The sequence below is a fragment of the Rosa rugosa genome, chromosome 1 (assembly GCF_958449725.1).
Source record: "Rosa rugosa chromosome 1, drRosRugo1.1, whole genome shotgun sequence".
In the NCBI taxonomy this organism is placed as follows: Eukaryota; Viridiplantae; Streptophyta; class Magnoliopsida; order Rosales; family Rosaceae; genus Rosa; species Rosa rugosa.
The window spans coordinates 64,362,892-64,384,851 of NC_084820.1; the positions used below are offsets into that span (position 1 = coordinate 64,362,892).

General features: G+C 36.8%; 3 protein-coding genes and 1 long non-coding RNA gene across 5 annotated transcripts; 3 read left to right on the forward strand and 1 right to left on the reverse strand.

Annotated features, from left to right (window-relative positions):
• Positions 1-5,286: 5,286 nt before the first annotated feature.
• On the forward strand, positions 5,287-6,390 carry LOC133726111 (transcription factor MYB14-like). The gene is made up of 2 exons (XM_062153593.1): positions 5,287-5,547; positions 5,673-6,390. Exons 1-2 carry the CDS (start codon positions 5,415-5,417, stop codon positions 6,359-6,361), a joined length of 822 nt encoding a protein of 273 aa, XP_062009577.1. The 5' UTR covers positions 5,287-5,414; the 3' UTR covers positions 6,362-6,390.
• A 3,996-nt stretch (positions 6,391-10,386) lies between these two features.
• On the forward strand, positions 10,387-11,778 carry LOC133744628 (transcription factor WER-like). The gene is made up of 3 exons (XM_062172703.1): positions 10,387-10,633; positions 10,724-10,853; positions 11,033-11,778. The coding sequence occupies exons 1-3, from the start codon at positions 10,501-10,503 to the stop codon at positions 11,637-11,639; spliced, it is 870 nt and encodes a 289-aa protein (XP_062028687.1). The 5' UTR covers positions 10,387-10,500; the 3' UTR covers positions 11,640-11,778.
• Positions 11,779-19,723: 7,945 nt separating this feature from the next.
• LOC133744635 (uncharacterized) lies at positions 19,724-20,345 on the forward strand. The gene has a single exon (XM_062172711.1). The coding sequence runs from the start codon at positions 19,933-19,935 to the stop codon at positions 20,254-20,256; it is 324 nt and encodes a 107-aa protein (XP_062028695.1). The 5' UTR covers positions 19,724-19,932; the 3' UTR covers positions 20,257-20,345.
• Positions 20,346-21,121: 776 nt separating this feature from the next.
• On the reverse strand, positions 21,122-21,700 carry LOC133744644 (uncharacterized). 2 transcript variants are annotated; one of them, XR_009863429.1, is made up of 3 exons: positions 21,576-21,700; positions 21,318-21,481; positions 21,122-21,227 (listed from the first exon to the last, which is right to left on the reverse strand). It is a non-coding gene; the product is annotated as an uncharacterized LOC133744644 (long non-coding RNA). The 2 variants fall into 2 exon arrangements; XR_009863428.1 differs by having other exon boundaries at positions 21,318-21,634.
• Positions 21,701-21,960: the final 260 nt, after the last annotated feature.

The window sequence follows — 21,960 nt, forward strand, 5'->3', positions numbered from 1 at the left end:
ATCCTTTATTCTTATCATCGACTATTTCAACTCTGAGTAAGGATTTTTTTTTAAGAGACTTTTGAGTAAGGATCCTTTTTTTTTTTTTTTGAATCAATCCATCAATGATTGTATTACTAAACTCAAGCCAGAATGACCATTACATACCCCTCCGCTACCACACAGGGATAGGCAAGAGGTTGTGGAGGTAACACATGGTACATAGAACTAGACCATTTATTAGACATTCGGTGCTCACTTATTAAAGCAAGTCTATTATCTATGATGACACTAGGACATAGATATAGGCACATTTCAACATAAAACTAAATTTTTCCTTTGCCCTTGGTATTAGGGCTAGGAGGTTTCTTCGAGTACAAGACACTCAGAACTTCTTCAACAGTAAACTTCTTTGCGGTTGATGCTTTGATGGATTTTTGTTCTTGGCTCTAAGAGGTCTGCCCCTCTTCTTCTTACTACTCTGTTCCTTCTGTGCATCATCATTTGGCATGGCCGCAATTGGCCTCATCACTTTTGAGGAACCAACATTCCTCCCGGGGTTTCAATGAGACCTAAGGACTTAGCAGTAAGCTTTGATGGGAATTCAGGCATTTTGATCTTCTTTGCATCATTATCACTTACATGTGTGCCCTGCATATTCTCAAGAAACTTAAGTTTCTTTGGAGAAGTGAAAGGAGATGAAGGTCTGCCTCTTTTTTCATTATGCTTGCCTGTCTCGATGGGGACTAAGGCCAGAGCTTGGTCCTCATGTTCGTCCTCACTCTGCATACTCGGCCGTAGATGTGACTGCTTGATGACAATAGGTTTACGGCCTTTCGAACTTTCCGGGTTACCAAACAGGTTTCTGGCTACTGGGAGGACCTGCACTTGGGTACCGTGAAATTTAAATAGGCCATTTGTGAACAGTGGCTCCTTAAAGCCAGGGAAAGAGCTCACCAGATTCAGGTGCGTGGGAGAAGCTGCAATCGGTTTAGTCTTTGAAGGAGTAGTTACCAAGCAGGTTCCGGCTTCATGGAAAATAAGATTACATTTCCGACATCTTCCAATTAGGTTTTCATAAAAGAAGGTAATATCCTCTATCACCCCTGGCGCTAGCTTGATAGTTTTCTTGAGGAAGAAGGGTTTGGTGATATCATGGGCTACATGAACACGAATCGTACCTGTTGCATCAAATAACTTACGATCAAATTCCAGAAATTTGCCAGCAATCGCGGCGACATTGATGATGGTTTCCTTGACCTCACACGCAGGAGGGATGTTGGTGATCTTCACCCAGAAATACAACGTGTTCAGAGTGATTGAGTGGAGCGAGGAGAGCCCATCATAGTCTTGCAGTATGATTGGAGCCCTGTTAAAGTACAAGGGACTGCCCTTAAGAACCTTGTTCTTGTCCTTCCTGAGATCGAAAGCTAGCACAAAGCAGTTTTGGGATCTTGCTTGAACCTTGAAGCCTTGTTCTAGCACCCAAATGCGGCGGAGATGCCGCTAGAGATCGGCTCCACCAAAAGGTTTCGCCGTTAGAGGCCTGGCGAGCAGATAGGCCTGAGAACCACGCCTCACGTTGGCTCCAGCCATGTGAGAGAGGTCGACAACATCGCCTCCGGCTAGGGCCAGGGACGTTGCAAAACTGGCAGTGACATCATCGATGACAGACATGATGATTGAGCGGAAAAGGAGATGGGATCGGAATACAGCAGTGGCTGTTTAGGGTTTGGGTGGAGAGCGGCACAGGACGCCTTAGGAACAATAATACGAGGACATAAAACAAAAGTTGTGATATTGATAAATCAATTAAATTATATTTAGTTTGTTGGAGATTCTCTTATTTTTCTGAATTCATCATACAAGAAACAAACTTTGGAAGACATCTGAATATATTATGTTGGAAATTTATAGAAAAATATTGCTTGCATTCCTCAAAAGCAATTATGCACTCGCAAGCATTTGAATGAAGCTTGACTCCGCTTCCCTCAAAAAACAAAAAATAAAAATAAAAAAAATTATGCACTCGTCTCTTGCTTCTCAAAAAAAAAAGATATACTTTTTCAATCTCATATACATTATGTAATTTACCAAATTGTGGCTTATCTGACATTATCCTATAACTATTAAAGTGCAGCAATCAGTTAATCACCTTTCAATATCAAAATTTTAAAACATTTGAAAAAAATTTCAGGGAGACGTAGGCAGAGCCAGGAATTCAAAACTAGCGGGGCCAAACAAATATGACTGAAAGGACTTTGTGTTCGTTTTGTATTTTTCATTTAAAATGAAGTATCAATTTTAAATTTTTTTATGTTCACATATCCAATTAATTTTTTATTTAAATATTTTTCCAATCATATAAGGATTAATCTATACCAAACATTGAAATTATAATAATAAAAGTAAAGTAAATAATTGAGGAAATTGATTTTTTTTTTCTTTATTGAGACTGAATTTGATAAGGGGTGAGGTAGCAAGTCACCTCGGTCACATTAACGAATTAGTAACACACCTACCCAGTCAATATTTGGATCGACGTCCACGAGGGTATTCCAACAAATTTAGACTAATCCTCCGCCACAAGCGCAAGAACTCGAAGACCCTCAAACCTGCTGGCCACAAATTGGTGGGAGTTGGGACTCGAAGGCTGAATATGAGGGTTTCATGCTGGGCCGCTTGACCAGCCTTACCACATGCACCATGTAATTTTGAGATTGAATTTAAGTAGAGTATCAAAAAATAAGTTTTCTTAATTAATTGGATCAATACACCGGGAGGGGGGGACAAAGCACAAGTTTCTTTGTTTCCAAAGCAGTTAACGATGGAGATTGGGTTTGTGGTTTTTCTGCCAATCTTGGTGTAGGAGAAATATTTGTAGCTGAACTATGGGTATTGTGTATTGATTTGAAAATGGCTTTAGGACGAAATGTTACCCATATTATGGTTGAGTCTGATTCTTCTCTTGCAGTTAATCTAGTTAAAAGGGAGTGGGATGATACCCATCCCCTCTATGGCATCATCACAATTTGCAAAATTCTTTGGTTGAGGAATTGGAATTGCACGATAATGCATATCTATCGAGAATGTAACATGTTTACAAATAATTTAGCACAATTTGGACATACTTTAGAACAACACTTTTTTAAAGAACTGCCTGATTGTATCAAGGGAAGACTCCAAGAAGATAAAGATAGTCTAATGAGACCGAGACCGAGACTTGTTCTTGCTTAATTAGTTTTTCAAGCTTTTAGCCCTCCTTGTAACCAAATAAAAAACACAAACAAACAAACATTTGACCCATAAATTACACTCCTTTGTTTCTCGCAGTCCCTTGGCTCCGCCACTGGGGCAAAGAAGTTTCAACCGAGGGTGCATGGACAAATATTCTCAATATATGGTCGTAGTCCACAGATCAATTGTATGAAAGCCTTGTATGAAACAAGTAAAAACGAGGACCTCCAAATACTGGAGACCAAAACGAGTGAGGAATTCGTAGTGAAATTAAAGAGGGGACCCAGAGAACCAGGTTTTCCATTTCATTTTCTGCTGTTGGCTTTTGGGTCTTGAAAAAGATAAATTGACATTGATTTTCTGCTGTTGGCTCTTGGGTCTTGAAAGAGATAAATTGATATTGATTCTTCATTGACCAGACAAACGTGATTCAAACCATGTGAGACCAAAATCCAATTCACACGTGCTCTTCTGTATATGTGAACCCTCGGACCAACTCGCTTGTTTAAGCTATAATTAACGGAAAGCTACTTGTGATTAATCAAACTCCCATCAACAGTTTCTGCATCATCAGCAAACCTTGATTCCGTACGCAGCTCTCGCGTCGTCATATATACCTGTTTATACATTACATGTTCCAATTATAAATATGTATCTTAACAAAGCCTTCGAGATTGTTCAATAACTACCCTTTGACTTTAATTAGCTCTCAGTTATAAGAAAACAAATTAGCGAGTTGAACTAGGTAGACACTAGACAACGATTTCATCCTCCATAATGTGTTAAAAGAACAAAAGAAACATACAAATAGAGACAATAACCTTTTGGAAAATTAGTATGAAAAAAACAAAAATACCATTTGCACAATTCTCATGAAAGTTGTGATTATCCTGATTCAAGGCTCATCTAGTATTGTTCAAGTAAAAAGCATATGCACTCAATAATACTCGGAATAATGTTAATCACAACCATTTCTTTTTAGAAATCAAAGAATTTCTATTAAGATTCTAAAAGCTTATTGTAAAAGTACAAATTGCTTCTTGACCAAGACACCAAGTCGATCAGGAGCTGGTCATAAAAGTATTTTCAATAATAAACTTGTCAAGCGACACTAAAGACACTTTTCATTATCTCATATAACATCTTATTTCTAAAAAAAAAAAAAAAAGAGTTTGAACTTGAAACCTTATTTAATATTATTGGCTTAAAAAGTTTTTTTTTAAAAAAAACACATTATGTGACAATTAATATGCATGTGACAGTTAATCATATTATTTAAAAGTTAGTTGGTTAGCTGATTTGGTCAGCGAGATGCTTCACCATCACATATGAACAACGAAGCTGCCGGGGAGCAAAGTCCTTCACCGCTGACAATATATATCTTGTCGAAATGTCGAAATGTACAAGTAACGTTAAGGTTTATGTTGCTTTACCCCTAAGCCACATATTTTGCGGCACCCTTTCTCAGTCAGCCTTGAAAACAAAAGCATCATGTTATATCCGCAAGATGCAAGACTCTACAAGTCTACATGTAGAAAAGGTCCGTTGACCTTGTGGAGCCAAAGCTAGTACAGTAACAGTGTAACTCATGAATCATGGCTAGGTGGCTAGCTACCTCGTCATGAAGGTATTGGGGCACATAAACAAATCACATGGTGATGATGCTGTCTGCATGTTGTGGGATAAGTACGTGGAAGCTGCTAGCATCGAATCGATGGGTGTGTGGGTTTCCTTGAAGCTGGGCAGCTGGCTATATTATACTCGTGTTAATTAATATTAATCTTTTTGTTACTTTACTACTAAATAGACTGACTAGTCAGTCAAGTCAGTACGATCATCCACAAGAGTTCACATAAAACCCTGGTGACTTTCATTGAATCTTCTTTTATTCGTGGAGAAGAGGGACCCATGCCTCTTGAAGCATATTATAGGCCTTCTTGGTTTTGTTTCAGTGCCAGTAAACTAATCTGACAGTGACCCCAAAAGAAAAATAATCCATGCAGTGTAATATCTTAATAATTTATGTTTGTGAAACACGTTTTTGGGAATCATATAAATAAGTGAGGGGTTCAACTTCAGCCAGAAGTACCTCTACAAGTACAACTCGGAGCTCAGAGTTGAGAGAGCAAGAGAGACACAGAGAAATTTAAGAGGGTTCGTTCATCGATCAGTACTAAGAAGAAGAAAAATAGAGAAAGATGGTGAGAACTCCTTGCTGTGATGAAAGGGGAATGAAGAAAGGTACATGGACTCCGGAGGAAGATAGGAAGCTCATAGCTTATGTTACTAGGTATGGCTGCTGGAATTGGCGCCAACTCCCCAAGTTTGCTGGTGAGTATTTAGTTATAGACATAATCATATCTAGATCACTAATTGAGTCCATAAACTTGTAATTAGAGATGAGAATCGAATTGGGTTTCTGTTGCTAATCAATTTTCATTTCCTTCTTGAATTAGGGCTTTCAAGGTGTGGGAAGAGTTGCAGGCTGAGGTGGCTGAATTACTTGAGGCCGAACATCAAGAGAGGAAACTACACCAGTGAAGAAGAGGAAATAATAATCAGACTTCACGAAAAGCTGGGGAACAAATGGTCTGCGATTGCGGCACAGCTTCAGGGAAGAACTGACAATGAGGTTAAGAATCACTGGCACACAAACCTCAAGAAACGCTTAATGATGAACAAGCACAAGGCCTCCTCAGTTTCAATCACACGCGATGATCATCATGAAGAAGTAGTACCCAAATCATCGGATCAGCCAAAGACTACTGCTCCTGCTGATTTCGCAAATGCAGAAACTACTGATCCTGCTGATTTCGCAAATGCAGAAACTACTGTTGATCAAATTCCCCCAATTGATTATCTTGATTACCCAGAACTGTGGTCGCCACAGCCTTCATCGAGTGAGGTCTCGTCCATGACCAGCGATACTGCGGTTGCAATTACTGCCGCAGATGGTTTGGTTGTGGAGGACAATGCTACTTCAGCTGCCATGGGAACAATTTATGGAGATTTCGGCGATAATTTCTGGACAGAACCATTTCTGGCTGATAATTCCTACAACCCAAGTGGTTTTTATACACCCTTGATGGAGCCTGAATTTCTGTATCCATCATTTGATGGAGATTTCTTGTACGGAGCAACATGATTAGGGGTTTACTAAAGATTTCAATTTTATATGTGCTTTTGAAGTATTAAGATGGAAACGCCCAAGTCATCAAAAGAATAATAAAATTGGAAATCGTTTAGTATTTAGTTCTGATCGATAAATAACAGTTTTGTTTTGATATGTTCTCTTCTAAACATTCAATATCAAGGTATTTATATGGATCGATTGTAGATATCTTCGATGTCTTCTCCCACCTTTCTTTTCTAAATGCATGCTTGTGATGTTTTCTATGTTAAGTCCAAATCTATTCTCCCTGTTTTGTGCCTCTTCATATATAATTTGCATATGATCCGTCTTTATTAACGAGATACGTACTTGTGTTAGTGATTTGTATGCTATGGGTGTTTTAGATTCTTTCTCCTTATTCAAGCCTTTGTCTTGCTAAGTATCTCTAACATGGTAGATTTTGCTTTTATGCACATCTTATCGAGTTTTTTCCTCACATTAACAATGAAATTTCTCTCAAATCGGAAACAATTAGACACAGCATTTCTTATGTTATAGTTAAGAGCTATGTCATATATATGCGCTATATAGAAAACAAAATTAGAGGCATAATTTAGTCCTTGTTTTGATGAGTCATATGATTCAAATAATTAACTCATCTAAATTTTTATTTATTTTAGGATTCAATGATATTAGGGCGATAATGTTGGATCCAATAAAATCAAGAAAAATATTTCTCAATTAGATATTAGTTGGTCTGTTGTCTCTAAACTTCCAAATGCTACAAGCATTTGATGAATTTGGATGATACTTGTTGCATAGTTGCAGCATCATGCTAAACTTTTTCAAGTCAGGATTTATGTAACTACCGACTTTAATTAGACGGTCATTTACACATCAATATGCTATTTTCGAAAAATACAGGCTAATTTGAGTTGAGTTGAGTTGAGTCGGAAGAATAACAAATTAAAAAGATTAAGAAGTTCCTATTCTAATGATTTGCAGTTAATAGTAACAAAATTCTCGGTGCTTCCCATCTGGGAATGTACTTTTAATAATATATATTTGACCCTAGAAGAAAAAAAAAAAAAAAAAAAACCACACAATTGACGACTAAAAACCTTCCAGAGATGAGTTTATTGACCTAAAAAATTTTCAAAAAATACTAACCTTGCTGACGTAGATATCCCTCTCAAGTCCCAAGTCTTAATAAAAATCTCCATGGCATACGTATAGTCAGTATCAGCCATCCTAATTGATCGATGATTCAATTTATATAGTAATAGTAATGAAACGACGATGAATAACATATCCATACGCGTGAATTTTATACGCATGTGTTTCACACTATAATTAGCACTACTTTAGTCTGCAAACTTACTCGCCCAGCCCATATATGGGGTTCCTGGAAACCCTTGTAAATGATCTAAACCTTGTCCTGGAGCGGGTTTTAGGAAACGTGGGTTTATATATATATATATATATATATATATCAAGAACAGTGTGGGGTCAGTTGAATAAGTTAAAACTCTGTTATATAATATGATGGTGTTATAGAACACACAACTTGGCTAATAATGATGGCCAGTAGAATTATGTGTCTGTCTGCTTGTGACTCTGTTCTGTTTCTCCCCAAAGAACTTTATTCAACTTCTGCTTGCTTAATCGTAAACGCGTTGAGATAGAAAATGACATTGATAAATATATGATAGATCAATGTCAGCGAACTGAATTCATGTGCCCAAAGTTTAATAAGTTTGTAATTAGCAAAAGGAACTACGTAAGTAGCCACCAAATTGTGTTTAATTAGTATTGTAGGGTCCCGAAAATCTATATCTATTAAAAGATTGAGTTGAGGTACTTTGTATATAAAAAACAAAGTCATGTAGACTACGGAGGTGGCCACAATACCCGGCATGAGGGTGGCTCTCATATTTTTTATCTTCGGGTTGTAGGGGTTAAATATAGCCCTCATTTTGCTGCTCATACAATTTTTTTTTTTTTTTTCTTTCATCTTTTTTTAGGCATGTGCAGTTGTACATAGTTACACATTTAACCAAAATATGTCTCTTAAGAGAAGAGCCAAGAGGAAACTAGCATTCCAAAAGAGTGCCCCCAGTATTTGTTATAAACACACAGACACCTAGCTAAAATAAGATATAAACTTTATCCCTCAAGATTAAACAAACATACCGGGGGGAAAAGCTAGGCTAAAAAAGCAATCGGAAACCTAAAAGTAATTAACCTTTATTATGGTGTGCGTTAGTGCGTACCAAAAGAAATTATTGAGGGGCAAGTCTCACCTGACTATTTAAACCAGCAAAAAAACAAAAAAAAAAGAACAGAACTGGGAAGGATCTCCGCCACCTTATTTATTTCCCAAAAAGTGCAAAAGTAATGACATTGCATACGTGAAGACATGTTCTATGGTTAGTAAACTATATCACTATCAAATTACTCAAACTATACAGACAATAACTTTAAGATCAATGTGATCTCAATTTCCTTTATAGACCTCATACTTAGCTTCCCTAAGCATACCTAATCCAATGTTCAAATCAAAGACCCTTAACCTTTCAGTCAATTAACGTTTTCCATCATTGTTTATTTTTGTCTCACCATATTAAAGTCCAGTTTGCCATAGCTTATGCTTTGCAAAAAACTACTTGACTTGTAAGTTAACTAGCAAAATGTGTTTGGTAAAATTAAATTATTTCAAAAGTTACATCATCAAGCCGTTACTTATAGAAGTTTGTACAAACTAGCTTTGATAAGCTAAAAACTACAACTGCTTACGGTTAAAGCTAATCTATCGCAAACCGAGCTTAATAGTTTCAGTCTCATTGGTTACAAACTGTTTGTTATTTGCAGTATTATCATATTGGGCCTTGGAAAGTTGTTAATTAGGTGAACTGGGCCAACGATGAACATTGCTTCTACACACCTTCAAAGAAGTTTCCGTTGACCGGCTTTTAACTCCACGTGGTCTTAAACCCATATAAGTATAATCGGAATCCTAAATCGGTGTGAAACCGTCTAATAAAATTGTTCTTATCTCCTTCGATCTTTATCTCTTCTGTTGAAAGAAAACTTAATTAATTGATTGACAACAAGTGCGAAGTGGGACCCTTACAACAATTTGCTGGATATCTCAATTATTATTTTTTTTGGTCCAACAAGCGATGACATCACAGCTTCTACGTCATCTGATTTCGAGTTTACGCCGTCAGTTCATCCGTCATCACTACATGTGCACTCAGCTTCATCAAATCAATCTCTAACACATGGTTAAATTAAATTAATTAAGATTGAATATTTAATTAATTGATAAGTAAGTCTGTCCAAATTAAACATTGCATGGGATTCGGCATCAATTAACTAACACTTTATTTTAGTGTGATTATGCTCTCTCCATGTGAAACTACGTCCTTACGACAGCAACGTGTTTTCATATTTGGGTTTTGAAGGGTGCATTTTAATTATTTTTCTAATTGTGTGGTCAGTAAACTAATTATTTTTCAATTTAATCAAGATTCAATTATGACAAATGAAAATGATTTATAACAAAATGTGAATCATCAGAAGAGCTACATAGCCTATTGTTATGTCCCTATTGATTAGGAGTGATATGATGATGATATATCAGCAAAGATAGAAAGTCAGAAATGATGATCATTTACGTTCAAATTCATTAAAATCCTGATCAGTGTGCAATGCAATGATCTATTTTAGTTACTGTCACAAAACGTAAACTCCCAATCCCATGAGCCAAAATCAATGTTTTCTTATAGCAATACATGACCTGCATGATATCAAATTTCATGTGAACCTTTATATCTAAAGTCACGTTTCTCACTCTAGCTAAATCCTTTATTAAAGACATTTTGATTGTACCTTCTGGGGCCTTCATTGTTAAAAATATGTTAAATGTATAGTTAAAAGGTCCATCTTTGATTAGTTGTTTGTTGTTTCTTTCTTAATAGTAAAAGGTAATGCAATTCAATCATCAACTTGGACAAATGGGTGCATCAACATCCTCGATCGCGTATATTAATACCCATGATCTCACTGGAAAGATTGGCCCCTCTTCAAGCCAGGCTAGCTGGTACTCTAATTTTGAGTGTTCTTGATGAGCGGATGACGTAGAGAGATATAGAGAAGGATCGAGAAAGATGGTGAGAGCTCCGTTCTATGACAAAAGTGGAGTAAAGAAAGGGGCATGGAGTGCTGAAGAAGACGATAAGTTGAGAACTTATATCCAAAGATATGGCCATTGGAACTGGCGTCAACTACCGAAATTTGCTGGTATGTACAAACTTACACAAACCAAATTAATATCTTTCATGAATTTTCATAGAACATGTTCTTATTCATATAATTATGAGTGAATCGAAGGTATACAAAGGTGCGGGAAAAGTTGCAGACTAAGATGGAAGAACTACCTTCAACCAGGTGTAAAACATGGAGATTACACTGAAGAAGAAGAGGCTTTAATCATCAAACTACATGAACAACTTGGGAATAAGTATGTAAGGGAGAATTAATATTCAAAATTATGATGAGTTTCAAAGCACACTTCATATAGGAAAATCATCATTCATATATATGATTATAAGCAAAATTAAGTAATGCAATTCCCTTGAGTACTCATGTGAAGTGTGTCTAAAGCTTAATTATATATTAACTAAATTCATGTGTATGCAGATGGTCGATGATTGCTGCAAAATTACCAGGAAGAACTGACAATGAAATAAAAAACCATTGGCACACCCACATGAAGAAGAAGAAGCGCACATCTGGTCAAGTTGTACTTCTAAAAGATCATCAGCAGTCTTCTGATGATCACGAGTACTCATCAAGCAATTCAGAATATCAATTAGGGGCTCACGAAAGTGCTACTCATAATTGTAATGATGCTAATTCTCTACAACTACTTCATCCCCAAATTTTGGAGAGCTCCCCTGTAGTATCCCGTGAGTCAACGTTTTCCAGTAGTACTAGTTCAGCAAAGTATTTCTCCTCCTCCTCCTCCTCCTCATCCTCAAGCTCCCCTAATAATCATGAAGCACGAGGTTCTACCGTGATCATGAACTATCTTGGTGATCAAGATATTGTCATGGTTTCATCATCAGAAACAATGATATTGGATCAAGAATACAGTGCTGGTGATTTTTGGACCAAACCGTTTCTACAGGACAATACCTGTATCGAAAGTGACACTATATCATCTTCGTCATCGTATTTATTGTCCTATGATGAAGGCATGGATTTGTTCTACCAGGTCATGCCAACACCGCAAGAGGGTAGTTGAAGATGTAATATTCATAAATGGTTAGCAATTAATTAGCTAATCATGCATGATATTGTAGTGTGTAATGTGGGTTTATGCATGATATATAATCGATCGAGTGGTGGTTCTTGTAATAAAACTTTCCCAAGTTGTCAAGTAATTCCCAATGTATCAGAAACTTCGCCTAATCCTCTATTTTAATTTTTTTAAAAATGTATCAGAAACTTAATTTAATGTATATACGTGTGTTAATCATGCAATCAACTGAGTTCTAGCTTGCCACGCTTAAAAACTTATGTAGGCATTTTTAAGGATTAAATCTTTGGGTTAGTATAAGAAAATGTAAGTGCAATACGTAAATATAGGAATAAGCCAATTAGAATTGGAATTTTATGATATTTTATGAGCAATTAGGAACAACTCCTTTTGTTTTCTTGGCCGGTTAGCAACTAGCCAATTAGATAGAATAGCTAATAGTCAGCAAAATATACGAAACGCCGGTATAGTATGACATCTGAATGTGAATTTGAGTGACCATAAAATGACAGGGCAAGCACATTAGTGTAAACTCTAGAAACTTAATTGCATGACCACATTACTGATTAGTTGCCTGAAATAAAAAAATATAAAAAAATTAGTTGAGTAAAATAACGAGCAGGCTAGGTTTTTATTTTTTTTATAAGGTTTCTTTCATTGCTTGGTGTAGCATTCTTTGTCATCTGGAATTTTGTAATTCTTAGATGAAAGTGTTTCAACTTAAACCATCAGTAAAAAGGATATGTTCGCAATATTTACTAGCTATTAGTTTAACAGCATTTTTATGAGAATTAAAGATCAATTCTCCCTATCCCAATATGTCCACAGCAATGCAAGTAATAGTAACATGTCAAAGGAAGTATTGGTCATTCAGAAGCTAAAAAGAGTCAAATTTCGACCAACTGAAAGATTCGCTCTTTTGAAACATGCAAGATTATGTGACGCTATGTTATATTCTAATTGTAACTACTTTAGCCGACATAAAAAGTTTATTTTTCTTTGTAAACCAAATTAATCAATACTAAAGTTAAGTCTTTGTTGATGATCATGAACTCGAATCATTATTCCAACCAAAAATTCGAGTCCAAATTCTGAGTTCTCATTGCTGATGTTCTAAGGTATCAATCGTATTATATTGACTTGTGGAATTGACCCACGTCAATCTAATAAGATCAGCATTTGATCAAGCTAGCTTTCTTTGGCATCAAGAAAAATACCATATATATATGTTTCTCTTTAACCATCATCAACCGTAGTCGCTAAGCCAAGGACAGAAAACGTTTCCCTATTAAACATAAAGATAGGTCGTGATATGATTCAAATTTGTTCACTACCAATACTTGAGTTTGGGTTTTAGGCTCTGGGCATATTGCCTTAATTCATTTTTCTTGCTTCTTTGTTTGGGGCATCCTTTGAACTTTTTGATGATATATGTGTGGCAGGCTTAGTTTATTGCTAGTATTGATGTACACCAACTAATTGCGGTCTTAAGAGGATATCCTAGTTTTATTGGTTGGGTCATGGAACATCAAATAGGTCAAGGTGTTTAGTTTTGACGCGGGCGGAAGTAACGGGGTTTACAAGCGATAAACCCTAAAAGACATAATTCCGGAATCCACCAGAGAAAGAGAGAAAAATCTCAATTTTGATTGATAATATGATAAAAGATAGTTCTGCAGCCGTTTAAGGTTGCTTATATATGGGAAAAGAAACCCTAGGGCGACTAACAATGAAACCCTAAAGCCCACGGATTAAAACAAAACAAATCCAAAATAAACTAGAAAACCTAAAATAAAAACTAACCTAAAAATATTAAATCACGAATCGGATAATTAAGACGTTACATTTTGGCCTAAATCTGATAGGGCTCACTAAAGTGAGTCTTGAAGATCTCGTCGTTCCCATTCTGGAAAGGTATCATACGTTTCAAACGGACATTCTGGCCAAAAGTTAGTCAAATCTGATTCAAAATCAAAACCTGACTTTTCGCACGAGAAACCCGAAAAGTCCAAAACCAAATCTTCTTGAATATTCCAGCGGCTAGTAACCTGATTACGTGTGAGTTACCTATTTTCCAATCACGCTTCTTGATTCTACACCGCTTCTTTACTTTTATGGTTTTTTGGCTAAACTGGGTCCATTCTCGTCCTACGTCATTCTCCTCCACTATGAAAGAACTCGCCCTCGAGTTCCTCTTGAATAAAGGATAGGAATAGGTAGACAAAAGACCTGAGAAAAAATTAGACAATTGGATATGTGGATTATTGGCTGGATCTTCTGCATATTCTGATGACACAATCATGAACCCAACACCATAGATGAGTCTATTATAGGCAACCTTAGTAGATTCTTCACAGCTCTCAAGGTTGTACTCTTGAATAACATCTGGCTCTGAATGATTTATTTTAGGCTCCAAGACTTCATCAGTATAAATAACCATGTCTTCATGAGCAATTTCATCTTTAACCTCTTCTTGGTCTTCACCCATGAATTCTTGTGGAGCTTCTTCCATTAGAAATTCTTCTGGCTTTTCTTCAATTAAACTATTAATCTCAACAAGCAAAGAAAACTTAGACTCTAACTTCTTCTCGAAAGCCTTAGGAGGATAATTCTTGATGTTCTTCCTTCCAGGCTTGATTTTAATTTTGTGCGACTCCCACCTAAATAAATATGTGTCATCTTTGCAATAACCACCTTTGACGCTTTCATGCCATGACCTTCCAAAAAGCACATTAGTGTCATCCATATCAATCACATGACAAGTAATCTCTTCTTTATAAAATTTTCCCATAGAGACAGGAACTTTACAAACCTCTGTTACTTGTGCATATTCATCCTCTCCAAATGGAATCCAGTATGGATCACTCAGCTTCACTGTCGGCAATTGAAAATAATCCACAATTTTGTTTGCTACAAAATTCTCTCGTAGACCACTGTCAATTATTACAGAGCATACCTTGTCTTTGATGACACATGTAGTTCGGAAGTCGTCGTAATCTGGCGTTGTGAATATCCAATGTTCCATGTTTCTTCTTTCTTCTTTTTTTTTTTTTTTGATTGATGAGGTTGTCCTAGGGCAAATCCCTTGGTATGTTCCTCTTCAACGAAACTTTCTTTGATAGATACTCTACGACCAGCGTCGTTGAGGTTGGTGGTAGTGAACTTCTCCCTTGGATCGTCGTCTGCTAAGAAGCGGGCGATACCCGCTCTGATACCAACTGACGCAGACGGATTTGATCGGATTGATAAATTAGGTTTACCAGCAATAAACCTAGCAAAAGAGTTCTGGAGTCCACCAGAGATAAAAGAGAATAATCTCAATTTATTGATAAAAGATGAAAAGATGCGTTCTGCAGCCACATACGGCTGCTTAAATAAGAGAAATAAAACCCTAGGGCAACTAACATTGAACCCTAAAGCCCATGGGTAAAAACAAAACAAACTAGAAAACCTAAAATAAAAAGAATGCAAAACTAGCCTAAAATATTAAATCCCGAATCGGATAATTAAAACGACATATTTTGGCCTAAATCCGTTAGGGCTCACTAAAGTGAGTCTTGAAGATCTCGTCGTTCCCATTCTGGAAAGGTATCATGCGTCTCAAACGGACATTCTGGCCAAAAGTTAGTCAAATCTGATTCAAAATCAAAACCTGACTTTTCGCACGAGAAACCCGAAAAGTCCAAAACCAATTTTTCTTGAATATTCCAGCAGCTAATAACCTCCTTACATGTGAGTTACCTATTTTCCAATCACTTTTCTTGATTCTATGCCGCTTCTTTACTTTTATGGTTTTCTGATTGAATCGGGTCCATTCTCGTCCTACATCAAGTTTTTAATTATCTTAATACTCACTTTGAATGGAATTTACTTGCTAGGACTATGTACTCCGTTTTTGGCTAAGTATGCATAGCAGTTTATTGTTGCGGGAACTTAATTCTGGTGTATGTATTTTCGTAATGGTGGCTCAATGAAGCTGTATGAATATATGAATATTCATTTTCTTAGAAAAAAGCTTAGTAAGAAAATAATTCAATAGCTGTTGTTTGGACCCAAAATAAGCATTTTGGCCTGACAAGGCGTGTCTTGGAGAAATTGAGCCAATGTCAGTGGCTCAAGCTATATATTTTCGACAAGCTCGAAATATATATTTAGAGGCTAAATAAAGTCTACTATGGAAGCATGGAAGCATGAAAAGTTAACTTTAGCACATTTTCCTACTTCGGCTAGGAGAAACCGAGCTAAACAATGAAGGAGGGGCGGCAGACTAACCAAATGAAATCTAAATGAGCTAAAACTTTCCAGATCCATTCTAGACAGCCCAAGGATCATTTCTTATGAAGAGTGCCAGAGATTTTTTTGAGTGCAAGGCCTTCAAACAATCAGTCCAATTTTCTACAGAAGCAAAACTGGAAAACTGCACCTGTAAGAGGTCCAGAAGCATTTCCAGCCCAACCTCATGGAATAAAGCTCTGAAAATTTGTCAGGATGATCTACACTCATAGTGGAACATTTTTTATGAAGAAGTCGAAAGCTCATTCTGAAGTCTTGTTGGAGAAATAATTGAAGGAATAAAGGGGCAGAAACTGACCTAAAACCAGCTCAATATTCACATGTTCATGTTTCCTACCCACATGAAGAAAGCTAGATGCTTTTCTTCTTTTCCTTGGATATATTTTTCAAGACAATCTCTTTAATAGATCATCATCACTTCCATGTTTTTGCACCTTCATGCCTTGCTTTCATTTCATCATTTCTCTATCTTTTCCATATTTTACAAATCACTTTCATACTCCACTTTCATTATTTTTCTTCCACTCATCATTTCACTCTTCTTTTTCTTCCCTATATAAACACCTTCTCTTCTCATTCTAAGACACACATTCACATTCAACAACAACATCTCTAAGATGATCTAAGTTCTCTCTAGAGCAAACCTCTCTAAGAGCAACTCCTCTCCCTCTCTTTCTCTTTCTCTTAGCGGTGATCACACTCCTAGTCCTAGTCTTCTCAGAAGCCGAATTTCAGTGCCACCAAACCCTCTGTCAACGTGCTTCGGTCCTAGTCTCTTCGGGAGCCGACGGTAGTGCCGCGACCACAACGGTTACAGAACCAGCGAAGCAAGGGTAACGCCCTAGCAACCCAGCCAAGCTAAAGTCACGCTTTAGCAAGATCTCAACATTTCCCGGTGATGTCGCTCTGCTCGATCTACAACATTGAGTATCGATTGTGTTAACAAGAAGAAACTTCAGCAAAGTCCTCACCACGAGGCAGAAAGAATCCCACGACGAGGTTGGTGCTCTCCTCGTCCACAATTGCTTAAAGAAGTCAGGTCAAGGGACACCCCCGACGACCGCACCCGAACGGTGCTGGCACGCCCGCGCAGAAAAGAGACTGTTGACCAGCTGCAGCAAAACTGGAGCCAAACAGCTGTATAGAAGTGTGACACACATACATGTATCAATGGAATTTTGTGCATATGTAGAATAGAATAAAAATTGTGTTTAAAAATAAAATTGCTAATCCATAAGTTGTAAAGAGCCTCTCTTACAAAACAAAAAGTTTATACTCGTTTAATACAGAGCTCACCGAATTATGCGCCGCGAACTTACTTTCTTGTCATAACTTTAACACTCAAAAAAAGAAGTCACTTTTTTTTTTAATTAATAGTATTTATAGCAAGCTTTTGACGCAAATGTAGACTCAATTATAATACCGGATGCAATGCTTTTCTATGGTTGATCGAGTTTAGCGTGAATTAAGGAAGCTATGAGAAAGATATAGATGAGAAAGAGTGATAATAATCAACTACCTTCTAGACAAGCAAAATTTCTATGATTTGTGGGAAAAATTTTCAGGAAAGAGTATGTCTTAAGGATCCGTTAATACCTTAATGTATGCACGGTATTGATATTTCAGACAATGATACCAAGCAAATCTTTAAACACAGGTCCATATCTTTAAGTCTAAAGTTACATGAATAATTGATCCGACATACTTAAAATATATAGCAAGCATGCTTCACGGCACAATATGATATTGTCCTTGATCAGCTTATCCTATAGTTTACCTCCATCACTAAATTTGGAAGTTTATTCGAAATGACTCAATGCTTTTAGCTGTAAAACACCACCTTATGTTCTGTTATTTATCTGAAATTATATTTGACAAATTGAATTGTTACATCACACTGATGCATATATATATATATATATATATGACATCGATCGATCATGTATAGCTATATAGAGACTCGTAAAAGAACGTTAGACAACTTTTTAAGTGCAAGTCATCAGAAAGGAAGACCATAATTATCGAAAAGCTTATTTGGATGAACTTTGAAGCAGCTTCGGAGAAATCACTACTACATGCATATGCGTCGCTGCTCACTGTGTGGATCAAATCTTCAATAAAGGTAACGCAGCCGTTGTCTTGACTCTTGACTGGCGGGATTGACGACCCACGTCAATATGCGTTTCTGATTAACCACCACCGTCAAGGTCATCATACAACACATAAAAGTTGGCTTCAACTTTTCGCCTACGTTGGGATGGACTATTTTGATGATAATGTGATATACCCATAGAATAAATAGATATATATTATTATTATTATTTTGAATAATGAGGTTTGGAACCGAGTCAAACTGGAGATATATATTATTATTAAGAGAAGATGAATCGTTAATCTAATCATGTATCTCATTATGTCAATGAGATTTGAATATGTGACATTCACAATGTCAGTTATTTCATACAATTAACAAGTCATAGCTCACTAAGACACTAACAAATAATAAATACAGTTAAAAAGAACAACAAAATGAATTTACGCCACATTTTTATTCACACCTTTATTTAAATGGAACGATTCATTGTTGGAGAAATAAATTATACTAACGTTTATCCGTTCACATAATAATTTTGTAACTAAAGTTTTAGTGCAACTTCGAGAAAAATTTCAAGACCAAAAGAATAAATCTATCAACATTTGATGTTGAGAATAAACGAGAGAGAATGGCCCATCATAAAAACAAATATTTGCTTCAAAGACCAGCTCCATTTTTCACATCGAATGGTTGCTATATATCCACTTTGTACGTTTGGATTCTTAGACATCTAATTCACCTAGGTTCTTAATATTAATTTGGCTTTGGTTCATGCCGATTAGCTTATGTTTTCATGATTTTGGGAATACATGCCTTAACATAGTATTGGGACACAGAGTCACACACTTGGGAATTGGTAAACTTGTCATCTTTCCTATATGTGTGATGTGTCTGCTCCCGCTGATCGAATATGGACCAGTATTGAATACTAAAAAGGACTAAACTTCACTGGGAATGCAAAACTGAACCACCCCTTCAGTGTTAGATACAATGCTGGACCATCACTGCTCATCTGGGTCAGGCAAAGAACCAAGACCCAGTAGTATTCCTGGCCTTCATCTGAAGTACAATCCCAAAAGCTAACCCAACTTGATTACGTACATCACCACTCCCGGATATGCAAAATGTAACCCCAACAATTAAAACACCAACATAAGTAGAAATATCACTGTTGAACTTATAATAGAGTTCCATTATACTTATTAAATCAGTGTCAAAAGCATGGTCACAAGCAACGTAAATTATTGAGTGGAGCGACAATGTTACATGACAATCATTCCAACTATTAGAATATTTAGATTGTATATACTATCATGATATATGTGTAGCACAATTCTTGGCTACGCCGGGCGTAGTGTACGCCTTAAACAATCGTAACGGGAGGGCAAAAATGTCATTTCCAATTACATAAACGACAAACGAGATGGAAGTGGGTAAAAATACGGCGACCCCTTTATCAAATCAAGAATGATGAACCCAAGAAGCAACCCGACATGGCCCGTTAGTTTCTCCCTCTTCCGGCAGCTTCCAAAGGTCTTCTCGGTGGCAAATGGTTCAGATTGACAGTGGAAAGAAGACCTCGACACCCGGGAGGAGGAGATTCGGATTTCGCAAGCTTTGAGTTTTTTTTTTTTTTTTCCGGCGAATGTTCTGCAAATTCCGGCGACACTGGTCGAAATCGATGTTGTATGAGGTATGAAAAACAATCATCTCGTCGTGCTCGATGTCTTTCTATAATTGGTTTGAAAATTTGGTTAAGTTTGGAAGAATGGGTATTTGGAGTGTTTTCGGCCACTGCTGAAATTGGTTTTCACGGCGACTATCTGGGCTTCCCTTTGTTGAATTCCGACCCTTGTTCATATTAAAAATGGTTGGAGCTAGGTGTCGAGAATGGTCATAGGGAAGTCTCCAGTTATCAGCAGGAATTATCTTGATCTGTTATGGTTCCAAGATTCAGTTACAGAGAAGAAGAAGAAGATGAAGAACAGTGGAAACGGGAAGAGTCACAAAGGAAATGTGAGAGAGGATCAGGTGAAGAAGGACAGGAAATCAGGATCGGACATGAATGAATCGCCCAAGAAAGGTGGCCATGGCAGCAAGTTCACCTGGGCTGATGATCTGGGCTACTCTACAGCCGACATGGGTTTTCAGAAGGAAGTCATCGACGCCAAGGATCCAAACTTTGAAGACACAGTCGAGATCCCAAGCGTCTGATGATTATCATGGTATTGATCCGTGATCTTGATGTCATATAGTTTTCAGTTTCTATGAAAGAGAAGACGATGATCCTTATGTAAAACCAGAGAAATAGAGAATGGGTTTGTGTTGAAAAGTACTCGATCAGTATCGTCTACGTACTCTGTCGTTTTGGAAGATTTGTTTTACCATAACGGAATCAATTTTTACTGATAACGGCAATTAAGCTGACAAGTCTTCTATTTCAAACTTTGTGGACAGAAATAAGCCACGTGTGTAGGACCCACAAGGGCGTACCACACGCCCGGCGTAGCCCAGACGCACCCATATGTGTAAACCAAATACAATCTCATCTCAGTACACGACTAGAAAAAGTACCCATCACACACGGATGAGAATCTGTGTGAAATCATAGTATTCCACACGGAAATCCATGTGAATACGTCAGTTCACACGGTACAGCGACAGATTATATATTTGTACGTATTACTGGCGTTGCTAATACTATTACACACGGAATTATTTGTCTATGTGAATATATTTGGTGGATCCCACTGAAATCACAAATCCTCCACGGACGTCCCATCACCAAAAAAATCCATGTGCACATTTTATTGAATTTTATTAATTATTTAAATATTTACATATTTAATTTAGTTATTGGTTCCTCAATTTATTTGTTCCCTGAATTCCCAATACCATCAAATCCCCGTTTGAATTCCAGATCTGCTGTTTGTGGACTCGCCATGGAACATATATAGTAAGACTCCTCTGTTGAACATTGTAAGCATCTTGAGGACCAACCAATCTTGTAGGGGATTTCCTCAACTGAAGCCCAAACTTGATTGAAAGTCAATTCAAAACTTCATCAAAAACCAGAACATGCTTCAATAAAGGAAAGAATAGGGATTTCCTTGTTGGATCCATTAGCCCAGCTCCAAGAAACCCAATTTATGATTCGACTTCGTGGGAAAGAACAGGTACTTTTCCTAAGAATCAATTGTAAAGAATAAGCCCAGAAAGAAGAAGAAGAAGCAAAAGTAATTTACAGAAAACTAAAGGAAATAGCAAAGCAATACATATCCACTGAACTAAAGATCTGGACAACAAGTCCTCCATTATGCCTCCCAGTACTTGTTCGCAGAATTTCTTCTCTGATACTGCGAGTTCGAAGTGTTGGATCCAAAGGGTTATGGCTTAAGGTGGAAGACATGTTGTGATTCGAATCGAAATTGAAAAAAAACTGGAATAGAAGTAGGTCGAAACATCCTATTAGAATCAGCATGATTAGGATCTATAAGAAATGGTAAAGAAAGAAAATTCAAACCATGTCTTACCTGAGGAAGAGCTAGATCTGTGAGAGAACTCTCCAAGAGAGAGACCTGAGAGAGAGAGAGAGAAGTATTTATGGGATAATTAAGAGAATATTGGAATTTAACCTATTCAAAAAAAAATTACACACGGATATCAGTCAATCTGTGTGAAATAAAATGTTAAATAACATGTTGTATATAAATACGTTTATTAAATTTTAAATAGTTAAGTTGTTTTTATTTTATTTTGAAATAAGATTTACATGAATTTTTTTGTGTATCAACTATAATTCACACGGATTTCCGTGTGAATATCTGACACAAATATAATATTTTTTAAAGCAAAATAAATTTTCACACAGATGTATGTGTATCACTATAATTCATACGGATGTTTGTGTGAATTTCA

Bases quoted from the DNA above. Each gene is read 5' to 3' on its own strand.
- LOC133726111 (XM_062153593.1), top strand. From the start codon at position 5,415: ATGGTGAGAACTCCTTGCTGTGATGAAAGGGGAATGAAGAAAGGTACA. The intron at 5,548-5,672 runs GTGAGTATTTAG...TTCTTGAATTAG, and splicing joins CCAACTCCCCAAGTTTGCTG to GGCTTTCAAGGTGTGGGAAG.
- LOC133744628 (XM_062172703.1), top strand. From the start codon at position 10,501: ATGGTGAGAGCTCCGTTCTATGACAAAAGTGGAGTAAAGAAAGGGGCA. The intron at 10,634-10,723 runs GTATGTACAAAC...AGTGAATCGAAG, and splicing joins TCAACTACCGAAATTTGCTG to GTATACAAAGGTGCGGGAAA. The intron at 10,854-11,032 runs GTATGTAAGGGA...ATGTGTATGCAG, and splicing joins CATGAACAACTTGGGAATAA to ATGGTCGATGATTGCTGCAA.
- LOC133744635 (XM_062172711.1), top strand. From the start codon at position 19,933: ATGGTCATAGGGAAGTCTCCAGTTATCAGCAGGAATTATCTTGATCTG.